The following is a 15206-nucleotide window of genomic DNA, read 5'->3' as shown; positions in this document are numbered from 1 at the left end:
TCATCATGAACTGCATGCTCAAGTTTATTAATAATAATAGTTCTAAAATGGCAGAATAAGTAGAATAAAATGGTAATATAATGGCTCAACATCACAGCTGATGTACTAAGGTGCACACACAAAGGAACAATAATTTCAGATGTATATTTTAAATAGGTGCATTGAATTACCATTAAATGGGAAGGAATCTTTAAGTGGTAAAGTTGGACAGAATACATGAGGTGTGGCCAGCAGCAGTTAAGATTTTTCAAATCCAGTCTTAAAATGATTCAAAATAACCCCTCATCAGTTATACTATTTGGTCTTATACAGCTAGGGTTAAGGTGTAGTCTAAGGCTTCCGTCTTGTAAAATATCAAAACCAGGCTAGACGCTTCAAGGCTCATCTGGCCTCCCAGTGCGCTGTACGTCGCGTTTGTACCAATTTCTATCGAGACTGGTTTTTTCATGTCAGTACACGTCATGCATAGTTATGTCATTTGACTTTAATTCTAGGACTTGTTGATTCTTGCGCTGACTGATAAACATGATTTTGGATAGGCTAATGTAAAAAGTTCCAATTTATCCAAATAAACTCATTAGTTATTAGTCACAAATGAATTACATTTAGGATATATGAAATGAAATTCTATGATTCCAATATTATAATGAGAGGTTATGGTAGAGACGCTATCTTGTAGGTTACCTTTCAGAATATGCTTCGTATATTCATCAGCATGCTCAAAACTTTAAAAGTGCAGTGACCATGGGAGACAGCTGGGTTACTTATGGGTATGTGTGAGTGAGTAAGAGTCCCATTTCTTACTGAATGAATAAAGTTCTTTGTAAACTAAATGGTAGTAAGCCTACTAGTGAGAGTTCTCACCCCTTATTTCTTTGTAGTAAGCTACAATATTTATTAAAAATTCACTAAAAGCATCAATTATGACCAAACTCACCAGGATATCAAATCCAATTACTTGAACATCAGTTTGTGAAAGTTTGTGGGTGGACCGGAAAATATGTTTTAACAATCTTCAAAAAGCAATTTAATTAACCCAAAGCACAAAAAAGGTGAACTAGTGGAAGTAACCAGGAAATGTTACAGTAACATATTTACAGTCCAAAACAAATATAAGCTTCTGTTTGAAAAATCAGAGAGCAAATCCTATGACAGAACTTTTACAGAATCTTTCTATTTCCTTATAGATACATATTTTTTCTGTTTCTTGTAGGAATCATCTGTAATTGGTGACACACGAGCTTTAAATCACATACAATTTTCTGCAATTTCTCTTTTTTATCAGGGTTGATTTAGAATATTATGAGGCAGTGTGTACATTGTTGTACAGTGAATTATTAACAGGTAATCATGGATTTGTAATGTGCAGGAACAGACTGTTAAACAAAATCATGCAGAACAACTATACAGTATATATAGTGGGTTTTGTCACTCATATATTTTGCTTTTTTTTTTTCTTATACACTAAATCTTTTACCTTAAAGAGATCTTATGTCCTTAAAGAGAATTTACATCTTTTTTTCTGTTTACTGACAGAGGTTTTACAGAATCTTTTTATTTCCTTATAGATACATGTTTTCCTGTATCCTGTAGGAATTATCTGTAATTGGTGACACAGGAGCTCAGGTAATGACTAGATTTGCATGGCGCAAATTTTACAGAAACTTTATTTCCTTATAGAGAATTGGTGATATTATTATTCTAACTCTAACCTTAATGTCTTAGAACCTTTTTTTGTTAAATTGTCACTTTACAGAACAGTTTGGTAAGTCTTTCAATACCGAACATGTATAAGATGTGCAGAACACAACAGATGCAAACAGCAACAAACCATTAACTGCCTGTTTCTCACTGAAGAAAAAACATCACAGGATCTCTTCATCCGTTTCTCTGTAAGGCAAAAAATTGATTCGTTATTGTTCTGTTGGATAATGAACATTTTCCCATGTGAATATGACATTGTAATGTTTGAAGCATATACTTACGTTTGAATTGTTTTCGTAAGTCCCACTAAATTGTAAACAGTCGTTCCTCTCTCTTAGCACTCTGAAAAGTTCTGTGTAAAGTTAATATAAAATCTTCAATGATTTAATTGAATCAATTAAATAAATTGTGTGTTGTGTTGCTTTATGAGTTCGTTCCAAACCATGAGTGATGTTCTCATTCAGTTTGCCCAGTGAAGCAATCCTGATTGTTCTCTAAGTCATCATCATAATTAATTTTTTGTCATTTGCATTTTGGCTGTTAAGAAAACATCCGTACATTCATTTGTGTAGTGTACTTTTTAGCAGCCTAATTAAGTTAAATTATTTACTGTTGTCATGAAGAGTTCATGTGAGTTCATCGCATCTTTTTGGGCCCAGGGGGAATTTTCAGTAGGGATCAATACAGCTGTGAAGCTTTAAAAAATGTAGTTATGGATGAATAAAATGTAAATGTGTTTAGTGTGGTTTAGTGTTTTAGGCATGCCAGTTCCGTCAATTCTTGGATACTCTCAGGGGGTTCATCGATGGGATCTGATTCTTCGGACACTGAACTCTCGCCTACTTCAGTAATGTCCTGAACTCTCTTTGCTGGGACAGTTCTGATGGTTCTGTTCTTCACACGTCTCTCCCTCAGTGAGGCTTTTCCCTCACTGTCCATGGCATGCTCGTCGTCTTCACTGATACTGTCTTTCTGGTGTGTCCCTTCAGCTTCCTGCACGTTCACAAGTTTTTTCACTAGAGACGGAACATACACGGAACATGCCAGGCTGGAGATGGCAACATCGAATTTGTCTGATGTTTTTAAGATGTGGTACATTACATAAACAACTCTCTCTCTCATTTTGAGATTTTTAGCCTGTGTGAAACACATCAAAATGAAAATCAAGCATAAGAAATAAAGACGTGGACAAAATCACTAGTTTATTACTTACGTGTGTGTCTACAGATGACCGTACAGTTATGTGCAAAATAATAGCAGTGTGTTTAAAACAACGGAGAAAAAGCTCAATCCTCATAATAGCATTTGTTTCCATATACACAAAGGCACTGGGAGCACTGCACGTTCAATTCCAAATGAAAACATGAACGAAATACGAATTTATAAACTGAAAATGAAGAAAAAAGAATAACGGGCTGTTCAAAAAAATAGCAGTGTCTTCATTTTCATTTACAAACTCGAATATTTACAGTATAAACTGAAAGTTGTTTACAGTTCAAGTTCAAGTTTGGTTTATTTGTCACATACATAGTCATACACAGTATAACACGCAGTGAAATGGTTTGTTTACAGATTGTGCCACTTTATGCCAGTCACTGTGTTCTTTGACAAACATAACCTTTTAAACACGTCTTTTTTTTTCAGCAATGGTACTTTATGAGGGTTTCTTGCAAATAGTTTGGCTTCACGTAGGCACCTTCTGATTGTTGCAGTACTCACAGGTAACTGAAGCTCTTCTTTGATTTCCCTGGAGCTGATCATTGGATGCTTCTTTGCCATTCTTGTTATTCTATGATCTACACGGATGGTAGTATTTCTTTTCCTACCACGTGTTTTGGGTTTTGTTTGCCATTTTAAAGCATTTGAGATCATTTTAGCTGAGCAGCCAATTATTTTCTGCCCTTCTTTATATGTTTTCCCCTCTCCAATTAACTTCTTGATCAAAGTTCTTTCTCCTTCGGTACAATGTCTGGAGCGACCCATTTTACTCACTGAGCAAAGGCTAAAACCAGCAGGTACATTTGCTGCCCTCCTTCTTTAAATAAGGGCCATAATTGAGATCTGTTTCTTCACAGAATGAATGACCTCACTAATTGAACTCCACACTGCTATTAATCTGAACACACCCCTTTCATTAAATGAGTCGATGACACCCAATTAGCAGCGTGCACGTCATGACTGTTGATTCTATTGGTTGCCCATTACTCAGCTACACCTAGTCATGAATTTTTTCCCCATGTTGTATTATCTTTTCTGCCAAAATCAGTAATTAAATACATTAGTGATGTTAGACTGCTATTATTTTGCACATAACTATGTCTGTTGTTTGTGTTCTCTCGTAACCCCGCACGGGCCCAGGCCATGGAAACATACTGAGACATTTTTCTGAGTGCAGTGTCTGTTCTTGTGAAAACAGGGTGTCAGTGTCATCTCTGTAGCCTGGCAACCTTTGATGGAGGTCAGCAAACCTGTCAAACCAGGCAAACTCCTCTTTAGTGAGGGAAAATGTTGCTTTACTATAGGTGCCCATGGTTTTGTGGTTACACACCTGAAAGATCAAAATATAACAAAGCGTTTTGATGCAAAGTCTCTAAAGGTAGATATTTTGAGGACATTAGTTGAAAACTCCAGCAATCCAGTCCACCTCCACCGGGAGACGAGGTGACTACCTGGTCTAGACCTTACTTCTAGAAAGATTCTGCAAAATCTCTGTAATCCAAGTCTGGTCTATATCTGAGCTCCATAGGTCTCCAGTGGGGCAGGTCAGACCATCTGGTTCCTCCCAATATATTCAATACTAGGATTAGAGTCAGGGTTACAGAATATAGAAAAATATGTAAATTCTCTAGACATGTCTCTAGACAGCCCCATGTTTGTATTACAGATACAGCAGGTCTCTAGACAGCCCCATGTTTGTATTACAGATACAGCAGGTCTCTAGACAGCCCCATGTCTGTATTACAGATACAGCAGGTCTCTAGACTGCCCCATGTTTGTATTACAGATACAGCAGGTCTCTAGACTGCCCCATGTGCCCAGTAAGAGACCTTCAACTAGCTCAGCATGTATTACACTCTCACAAACATGAAGTAATCCTAAAAAGTGCTCTCTACTTTTCATAAACACAAACAGCTAATACATTTGTTTTGTTAACCCTTAACACCTTTCAACCTTTCAAAGGTCACTGCAATTAAAGAAAAAGTACAGAAAGAAAAAAAAAAATTTTTTAAAGGTGTCCAAACGTCACAAAAAGCAACTGAAGACATCGATGAGGTCACAAAACTGAAGAACAAAATTCAAAGGCAGCACAAAACAATCTCACCCGCGACGGCTGAACTAAGAGGTGAGCAGTTCATGGCAAATGACAAGTCACAGTAACTTTGATGTGCACATCCACTTAATCTTTATACTTACATGAAGTGTGCAGTGACAAAAAAAAGGGAGTGAAGCGGTCAACCAACGGAGAGTTGTGTGCTTACGCTTCAGACCTTTCCACTGATGGGGAACATCTGCCCAGTCCAGACACCGTGCAGAGAAGCCAAACCCTAAAATGAAGGATGTGCGTCATCCTCACCAGACTCATCCAGTGAGACGAAAACATCTGCCCACTCCGGACAACCTGTCGAGAAACCTAGAGAAAAAAAAAAAAAAAAACAGTGAAAAAAAGAGACCCATGATCCGGACAAGAAAAACCGGATACTTCGGCGCATCTCATAGGCCGAATGGCTTGAGCATCAAGTTAAAGAAACGTTCAGCAGTCGCCTGTTGAGCGCAGACAAGGTTCAGTCGTACATTTTACTTTTATTGTTCCTTTATATTAGCAGACACTGTGCTCGCGTCACGCCATGAAATTTTTAAACTTCATGTGGAAAAAACAAAAGAATGAATTCATCACGTACGAGAACACGACACCAGCAGATATGTCCGCCTCAGCCAAGGAGCCTCCAAATGTGTCCTTTCCACACTGTCCATGGAGCTCAAATCACAGGACAAAGAAATCGCAGTTCACCAGCAGACCGTGCACATGGAGAAATGGGGACTGCTCACTACCTAAAGACATGCATGTTAATTTAGCTCTGTGAAAACTGACAATGCAGGAATGTGTCTTTTATTTTAGAGCATTTTCACAGCTTGGAAGACTTAAAAAATTCCAAAGGGAAGCATCTAATTCCATTCTCAAACTTTTGGGTGAGTAGATCATATTACTAACATGAACTCCACAGAAATATTCTGTATATATTATGTGAGTGTATAGGGAAACTATGTATATTCTCTATAAGGACAGAAAAATATAAAAGATATAAAAGTTCTGTAAGTCTATAGGTAAAATATGTAAAGTAAATATTTACCTTCATAAGGAAGAGTAAGTTCTAGTTTTCCTTGATGAACAGAGTTTACTTTAACTCTTCGGATCCCGGTCCACCAGATGGATCGGTTATCATGGAGGGGATGAAGAGGTCAGATGTAGGGACCTACCATTGTCTGGTGAAGGTATCAGGTACTGAATGCTGGAGACAACATCTTCATCTCATGGCAGCTCCATATCTCCCTAACTGCACTGTGGAGGGGACAACGTATACATGGTCAGTTGTGTTTCTTCAGTGTCAATCAAACGGAACAAGACCGATTTTGTCATGTGGGCATTCTGTTCTAGTATGTTTAAGATTGTTACTGCAACTGCAATCTTACATGATTTACTACTACAGAAGCTCTTTAAGAAAGCTTTCATATCTATATATCTATTAAACCATGTTTATATGAATTATTTGTAATATTTTATGACAGCATTGGCTTTCACACACCCAAAGAAAAACTGAGCAAACCTAAAATTGATTCAAAAGTACTTGTGCCCAAATTATGCTAATCACATCCATTCCCACATGAAGTTCACTACAGTGCAGACCAGAAGCTAAGCTGCACCTGGCCTGAAGTTTCTGCGGAAGATGTCACTACGACCAGTAGGGGGCACTACTGTCACACAAACCGATCCCAGTGCCCAAAGGCAGTGACAGAGACAAACATTTACATTACATTTACTTATCCAGAGCGACTTACAAAAGTGCTTTGTCATTTTCTTATAGAATACATCCTAGTACAGTACAGTAGGTTAGAGTGCAACATACCAATGATGTAGAATACTGTAGAAATGCAGGGATCAATGCTCATGACTAGAAGTACAAAATACATATAAGCTCTATAAAAGACAACGATAAGTGCAATAAACAATAAGTACTAGAGTTAGTCAACATCAGTGCAATAAACAATACCCTACCATAAGTCCAAACTGCTTTGTAAGGGTGAGGAAAAAGGGATGTGCACCTTGGTATTCTGGCATTTGTGTTAATACTCTCACTAACACTTCAGTTGTGTTAATACTCTCACTAACACTTCAGTTGTGTTAATACTCTCACTAACACTTCAGTTGTGTTAATATTACTCACTAACACTTCAGTTGTGTTAATATTCCTCACTAACACTTCAGCTGTGTTAATACTCTCCCTAACACTTCAGTTGTGTTAATATTCCTCACTAACACTTCAGTTAATACTCTCCCTAACACTTCAGTTAATATTCCTCACTAACACTTCAGTTGTGTTAATATTCATCACTAACACTTCAGTTAATACTCTCCCTAACACTTCAGTTGTGTTAATACTTTCACTAACACTTCAGTTAATACTCTCACTAACACTTCAGTTGTTAATATTCCTCACTAACACTTCAGTTCTTTTATATTCCTCAGTAATTTTAATTTTCCTCACTAACAACCCTTAATTTTGTTAAAACTCCACACTGACTATACAAACTCCTCTGCTCATGTAATAGATTAATACATAATGTGTAATGAGCAAACTGTCAGATTTAATACAGTAGTAAATAATGCCTCATTATTTACATTTGTGCTACACATTTGTACTGTTTATGTCCCAACAAAATATATAAGCACTATGTATAAGCAATGATTTACTCATTCATTAATTTATTCATTACAATAATACTAATTTAAATTAGTTTAGTATCTTAAATTTTGTTAGATTAGGTTGTCAGCAATCAAATGCTGCACATTCAATTGTCCTGGTGAAAATGTTCCAGTTTCTACTATAACTGTCCAGGAGTATTGCATGATCTCTACTATAACTATCCAGGAGTATTGCATGATCTCCATTATAACTATCCAGGAGTATTGCATGATCTCTACTATAACTATCCAGGAGTATTGCATGATTTCCACTATAACTATCCAGGAGTATTGCATGATCTCTACTATAACTATCCAGGAGTATTGCATGATCTCCACTATAACTATCCAGGAGTTTTGAATGATCTCCACTATAACTGTCCAGGAGTATTGCATGATCTCTACTATAACTATCCAGAAGTATTGCATGGTCTCCACTATAACTGTCCAGGAGTATTGCATGATCTCCACTATAACTATCCAGGAGTATTGCATGATCTCCACTATAACTGTCCAGGAGTATTGCATGATCTCCACTATAACTATCCAGGAGTATTGCATGATCTCCACTATAACTATCCAGGCATATTGCATTGCATTTGTTTGTCAGCAAATCAGCTGTCAGTTACCTGTAGTCAGCACAGGTGACTGAAGCAACACAGCTAAGTGTGTGAAATCTACATTGGTGCAAACTTTATGGGCGTGTACTTACTGCAAGATGGTTGGAACCCTTAAAGCAAAGTTCTGTAATGCACTGACCACACACTCACACGGTCAAAGTGGACCACAGAACTTCGCCTGCAGAGCTTTTCATGTGTTTTGTGTGTGTGGTGTGTGTGTGTGTGTGTGTGTGTGTGTGTGTGTGTGTGTGTGTGTGGTGTGTGTGTGTGTGTGTGTGGTGTGTGTGTGTGTGTGTGTGTATGTGTGTGTGTTTATGCATTTTTGCATTCAGCAGTATGTCACAAAGATTTAATGTTATAGTTATTATATTACATATTATAGTTTTAATGTTGTATATGTGGATGGTGGCGGACTTCAGTCAGTAACGTGTTATTTCATTGGTTGAGATAGTAATGTGCTCATGGCTTCACTGGTACATCCAACCCCTAGGAAATAACACACATGGCACACTGTTTAGTCTCCTGGCATGAATATGTTTTACGCATGTTCCCCATTAACATTAATAAAATCACCTAGACAGTAGACTCAGTAGATCAAAACTGTGAAAGTGTATTTTGTACAATAAGAATTAAACTAGTTTCATACCAGAACGCATGCTTGAGAATCCTGTGTATGTACAAGCCTTCTAAGTTTATGTCTTAAAATTATTTAAACCTATTGGCTGCATGCCTACAACACTGTAAGCAACAAGTGTTGTTCATCTTAAACTTAACAATAGGTTAACTTAATAGATACTTGACAATAGACAAAATAATGTCGTCTACCAGGTGAACTTCCAGAGAGAAATGACAATTGCCAGGCCTTGTTCTAAGCGTACCCCAAGGACTGTAGGCTGTAGAAGAAACAGTAAATTTGCATGAATTCAGCCCACCACCAGCCTGATACATCACATATGTAGACATAGCGGAATCTCCACACTTTTAGAAGCTCGAGCACGGCTTAGTGCATCTCCTCTGCAAATCTCGACAGCACCGCCACGGATGGCTGTTCTTTTATAGCGGAAATGAATTATCGAGCATCTTACGGTGGCTTACCGCACACGTCGGCTGCGTACTCCCTCGGCTCCGTACCCCACTCCTGCTTTACTGCCCCACTGGATCCCCGGTGCGGGCACGAAACTGGAGGAATGTCGACGTGGAGCTGCCAAACGTGAACGTGTAGGCTTCTCATGAACGCGCTCAGGAACTTTTCGGACTCGTTTGCTTTGCACGATCATTCCCCACTAACTAGAAAGAGGGATGTTCTTCCCAAGCACGTCCCAGAGGAAGAAAATGTGTGTTTTACCCGTCTAAACGGAATCAAGCTGTTTTCATTACAGCATTCGCTATATAGCACACTCTCTAACAGAGTATTCATAAATAATACTGAACTCAGTTTTGAAAAATGCTATTTTAGCGTGTTCCATTTCCCCCGTATTCCGTTCAGTCGGCAAACACGAACGGGACAACGGGAAGTACAAGAATAGAAGATGCTGCATTCAGACACTCGGTGCTACTCTCGTCCTAAGAATATTTCAGTGGGTGTTTCTATCGGGGCGGGACTGAAAAGAATTGCGTACGTTTCGGCTCCAGAAGCCTTCCAGGGGAACATTGCAGACCTTCGTGCGTGCGGATCGGCTCGTTTGACATGTATGGGTGCACGCAGGGAGCAGGAGTATTGCCATCAGCAGGCTGCACGGTGCACGGTGCACAGACACAATGAGAGAAGGTGCATCCGCAGGGCCGAACCGCCAGCAGGTGAGACACGCCACCGTGCAAAGCGCGCGAATGTGTGTTTGTGCGTACGTAGTTGAACGTGATTGACGATATTGATCACCAGTGATAGCCTACGTCTTAGTTAAGCATCAATGCCTTTTCAGTTTTGCATAATAAAATCTTGTTTTAAAAGTCTCGAGAACTGTCTTGAGAACTGTCTTTATTCCATACATCTACAACCAATGTATGAAAATAAATGTACAAAATACTTTAGATACACGTAATTTGTAATTTAATTATAGCACAATACAACACAAAAAATGAGTTCTTTAAAAATCCTCTCATTATAAACCAAACAGTCAATTTATATAGACTGCTTCCTATAGACTAAAGAGGTACCCTGAATATTACTGCATGGATGAGTTTGACTGTAGGTCAGTGTGCTGTTTACTTCTTACTTCTTACTTACAATTTACATATATTTTTACAATACTAATACAGTATTTTGTACTGCTAATTTCAAAAGAGTGAAAAATGTCATTAAATACACATTTCAAATCCATGTAATTAAATACTGCCAGTCTTTGCTTATATGGGATGGTTGGTTCGGAAGTGAATGATTTGGATAAACAGGGTTATTATGATAAACAGCCCTCGAAATTCTGTTGTAACAAAATGTAAAGTCAATAAAATGAACCATTATAGTGAAATGAAATGATACTCTATTGTGATTGTTTCTTTATTTAATAATTTCAGCGTTAATAGTTCGGCCCTCTGCAGGCCCTCTTTCCCCCTTTTCCGGTGTCGCGGTTGACCTCACTGACCCTGTGCTGTAAAGGTAAATCATTAGAAGTTGAGCCCTGCAGTGTCACAAGCACAGTCCTCACTATCAGGGCTTTATGTCACTGTTTAATTACAGGAGTTGATAAAGTAAGAAACGTGTTGAGCTGTGAAGTATTTCTGCTCTGAAGCCTAAGGAACAGAGAGAGTGAGGAATACAGTATAAGCAGATATGATAGGGCAAAAAATCCCTCCTTTGCACTGATGATTGCATGTACTGTAGTGAGAAAGGTTGTGTACGGAGGGTTGAGCCAAACACAGGGTGGCATGTGTCGTCATGTAGCCTCACAAACAGAAGAGGTTCGTGACAGATCCTCACTCTCTTTCTCTCGCTCTCTTCTAGGAAACCAGTTTGATTGACACCTCGTGGCAGCAGAATATTGGCCTGGGCGTCGAGTGGGAGGAGCCTCGTGTCCCCTTTTGTGAGTGGGCTGGGGAGATGCAGAGAGCGAGGAAGCAGGAACAAGGCAGGATTAGAAGAGAGGGGGAGGGGCAAGGAGTCCTGCTAACGTTCGGAAATCTGGACCAGGAAACTGGGGAGATCTTGCCTGACTGTCTGTTGCAAACTTCTCAGGTACTTAGTACACACATGCAGCAGAGACACACACACACAGCAGCTGAGAGTACTAAAACCGCAGTCACTGGTTCACTCGGTGTGTGTGTGTGTGTGTGTGAGTACGTCTTTACCCAACCCCCCAAACAGTTTTCACTCCTATCCTGTATCACTGCTTTCTCCGAGGGTAATATCCCACTCTGACTTGGGTGTTTGGAATCATCACTACCTGTGCTGGGTGTCTCTTACTTGGATCAGTTGGCCTAGCAATAAGTCCCTTTTCCTATAATTTTATAAACCATATGTGTTTCTTCAGTTTCAAAGCCCTGTTGCTCTCTGCAGTATATTTGCAGTATATTGCAGTATATAAGATGTGGCCATACAAGGTGATGACTGAAAATAAACGTTTGTTTGTTTTGTTCTTTGCTTTGTTGTAATTGCTTTAAATTAGTGAGCACAGGTCAATTCAATTTTAAATTAAAATAAATAAGCCATTTACACACACACACACACACACACACAAAGCCCAAACATTTAAGGTTGTAATGATTGTTTTCCAAGCTCCATCTCTTCTGTTTTGCAGACACCCTCCCCTACTCTGGTTTCTCCAGAGCATTCTCCTTCCACACCTTGTTCACAGGGATCTCCCCTTACCCAGAACCCTCTGTTGGCTGCTCTGCTTTTCACAAACAAGCCAACAACTCTGAAAGTGAAGTCGTCTACTCAGCCCTTGCCTGATTTACAGGTATATATACACAGACAAGTGTTACAGGTATACACACACACACACACACACACACACACACACACACACACGTTACAGGTACGCACACACACACGTATTACAGCTATACACACACACACACACATTACAGGTACACACATGGGTTACAGGTATACACACACATTACAGGTATACACACAGGTACAGGTACTTACATACAAGTGTCACACATATAGACACGCACACATATTAAAGGTATACACACACTCACAAGTGTTACAGCTTACATACGTACATACGTGTTACAGGTATACACACGCACACACTTGTTACAGGTACACACACACACACACACACGTGTTACAAGTGCACACACACACACATTACAGGTATACACACGTTACGGGTACACACACGTGTTACAGGTATACATACACTCACAAGTGCTATAGCTTTACACACACGCACATGTTACAGGTATACACATGCGCACACTTGTTACAGGTATACACATACACACACGTACACACACACATGCGTTACAGGTATGCACACAGGTGTGTTAGGAAAGCTCCAATCAAAACAACACTGGATTGTTTTTTGCTGTTGTTGTTATGCTGTTGTTGTTATTGTTGTTGTTTTCATAGGTTTTGTTTGTTCTATTGTAAATAAGTGGCCCTTTGTTAATCTTTAGACGTTATTCAATAGTTTAGTACAACAGTCATATTTTAACCATTTTAATAGCAAGCAGCATTTCACAAAGTAATGACAGAAATTTGCTTTGAATGAAAAAAGTTGCTTTGCCATGTACAGTACAGAATAGATGAATTATAGTTATCAGTGCCCATATTTGGAAGTTATGGCGGACTGTGGATCATTGCAGCAAGTTTTTGGTGACTTTTTGACTGATTGTGTATTTATGCATATTAATGTATATTAATGTTGCTCCTTTGGTCTTCAGTATTATCTGGATCTCCTGGAGGTTCATGTTCCTGAAAGACCATGTGCTCCCCTAGTGGACACTAGAGAGAATAACAACTACCTGCTGCCTGAGCCCCTGGGGGAGAGCTCCGAAACTGGTCTTGTTTCCGGCACTGAGCCACTTACGCCCCCTCACTCTGACTCCACTGAGATCACGCAGGTGCACAGAGACACGCTGGCCGACCTTATTGAGCTAGCGCGACCATTAACACAGTCACTTCCTGACACTGCTAAATTCAAACAAACATTTTGTGGTTCAGAGGAACTCTCACATTCATTTCTAGACGCAAATATACACTCCAGTCCACTGGATAACCCAAACCAGATGAATTCAACAGCTTGTGAAGAGACCTTAAGCACACATACACAAAGAGACGTTTGTCAAGATCATACAAGTACAGTAACACTTGCACACACACTCTATCAAGATGAATTTACCCAAAAAGACTCCTCACACACCTTCTCATCTCTTGCCGATAGCACAACCTTGTTCCATATTGAAAGCGCTATAGAACCTGTAGCTCTAGACATGTCCCTATATGGAGTTGACCCACCAGCCAGCCAATCAGAGGCCGAGGAGGCAGGCCACATTCACTCAGATCACACAGAGCTGTTTGATTTGTGCCTCCTCTCAGATTCAGAGGAAGTGGAGTCCTCACCTTTTCAGTCCTGCAGAACAGAGGCTGTCCCGACGCAACTAACGCAAAACACCTTTCACGAGGAAGCGTTCCACCTGTCGTCCAGAGCACAAACGGCCTCCCCGCCGAGCCCGCCGGCACGAGGGGCTCGCCGTAACCGAAGCACCTGTCACGATGAGCAGCATGCCAGGGCCCTGTGCCTCCCGCTTAGCGTGGACGACATCGTCGGCCTGTCGGCGGACGCCTTTAACGAGGCCGTTGGCGATAACGAGCTCAGCCAGGCTCAGCTCGTCCTCCTCAGGGACATCCGCAGGCGGGGCAAGAACAAGATGGCTGCCCAGAGCTGCCGAAAGAGGAAGCTAGACAAGATGGTGGACTTGGAGGCCGAGGTGGAGGCCCTCAGAGAGAAGAGCGAACGGGGGATGAGGGAAAGAGAGAGCAACGTCAGAGCTCTGCGTGAGACCAAGCAGAAGCTCAGGAAGCTGTACTACAAGGTGTTCTCCCAGCTGAGAGACAAGACTGGGAAGCTTTACAGCCCCAGGGAATACACGCTACAGCACAGCAGCAATGGGCATGTCTACCTGCTGCCACGCACTGCGCACATGACCCGGCAGGCTGCCACACGTCCTTAACAGTGCTTCAACTCCACGTGCCCAGCATACGAACAAATGTATGTGAACCCCCTCCATAGCGCTACACTGAGCACAAACATGCACACAACAGAGCGACAGTAACAGAGGAACCTGCAACCGATCGGATATGAATATGAATAGCAGCGTGACAGCAACAGGACCACCTATTGGCACTTATCTTACACTTAGGCAAAGAAGCATAAACACACCCTATGTAATTATTCAAGATAATATCCAAACTTATAGCCCGCAATACAACAGAGGTAGAGTACGTTTGCTACTATAGTCGCCATACTTGCGCACCGAACCTCACCACAGGCATGATCGCCTGTGCCACACCGAGCACATCCACTACCAGCTCAAACGATTTGTCAACTTAGTTTTGTTTTGGGTTTTTTTACACACAGTTACACAACGTGTTTGATCTACCTTCCCACTCTGTGTGTGCATGGGTGAAAACCATAATAACACTCACACGCCCAGTTAAATACACACGGAAAGAATGTGTATTACATCAGCTCATGCCACCCCAAAGCACTTATGACTGTGGTGCAACGAAGAAAGAAGCAAAGGTGATTGATATGTAATACAGGAACGATTACATATGGTGGTAGGATTCATTATGCAACTTAGAACCTTTTAACTTTTCTGAGCTTGCTTTTATAAAAGGATTTTGAGCCATGTTTTCAGGTATAATGGAATAATATTGCAGTTGCATGCAATACAATACACTGTAATATATTCTCAGATATTTTCAAAATAAAGACTGAGAATGTTTGAGCTGTGATTCTGGTGGCTTT

General features: G+C 40.3%; 1 protein-coding gene and 1 long non-coding RNA gene across 3 annotated transcripts; one reads left to right on the top strand and one right to left on the bottom strand.

Annotated features, from left to right (window-relative positions):
- Positions 1 to 1753: 1753 nt before the first annotated feature.
- On the bottom strand, positions 1754 to 9842 carry LOC113582742 (uncharacterized). 2 transcript variants are annotated; one of them, XR_014122594.1, is made up of 5 exons: positions 9379 to 9842; positions 6054 to 6262; positions 5604 to 5754; positions 1986 to 5335; positions 1754 to 1890 (listed from the first exon to the last, which is right to left on the bottom strand). It is a non-coding gene; the product is annotated as an uncharacterized LOC113582742 (long non-coding RNA). The 2 variants fall into 2 exon arrangements; XR_003411187.3 differs by having other exon boundaries at positions 1889 to 5335.
- Positions 9841 to 15178, top strand: nfe2l2b (nfe2 like bZIP transcription factor 2b). Its single transcript, XM_027018718.3, has 4 exons — positions 9841 to 10080; positions 11222 to 11452; positions 12015 to 12176; positions 13117 to 15178. Exons 1-4 carry the CDS (start codon positions 10042 to 10044, stop codon positions 14404 to 14406), a joined length of 1722 nt encoding a protein of 573 aa, XP_026874519.3. The 5' UTR covers positions 9841 to 10041; the 3' UTR covers positions 14407 to 15178.
- The last annotated feature ends 28 nt before the right edge of the window (positions 15179 to 15206 follow it).

Source organism: Electrophorus electricus, chromosome 3 (assembly GCF_041902795.1).
Source record: "Electrophorus electricus isolate QZ-2024a chromosome 3, ASM4190279v1, whole genome shotgun sequence".
Taxonomy (NCBI): domain Eukaryota; kingdom Metazoa; phylum Chordata; class Actinopteri; order Gymnotiformes; family Gymnotidae; genus Electrophorus; species Electrophorus electricus.
Note: the sequence above shows the minus strand (reverse complement) of the source record. Positions and strands in the feature narration are given on the sequence as shown.

Coding starts and splice junctions, on each gene's coding strand:
- nfe2l2b (XM_027018718.3), top strand. CDS start 10,042: ATGAGAGAAGGTGCATCCGCAGGGCCGAACCGCCAGCAG. Junction 11,453..12,014: donor GTCTGTTGCAAACTTCTCAG/GTACTTAGTACA, acceptor TCTGTTTTGCAG/ACACCCTCCCCTACTCTGGT. Junction 12,177..13,116: donor AGCCCTTGCCTGATTTACAG/GTATATATACAC, acceptor TTTGGTCTTCAG/TATTATCTGGATCTCCTGGA.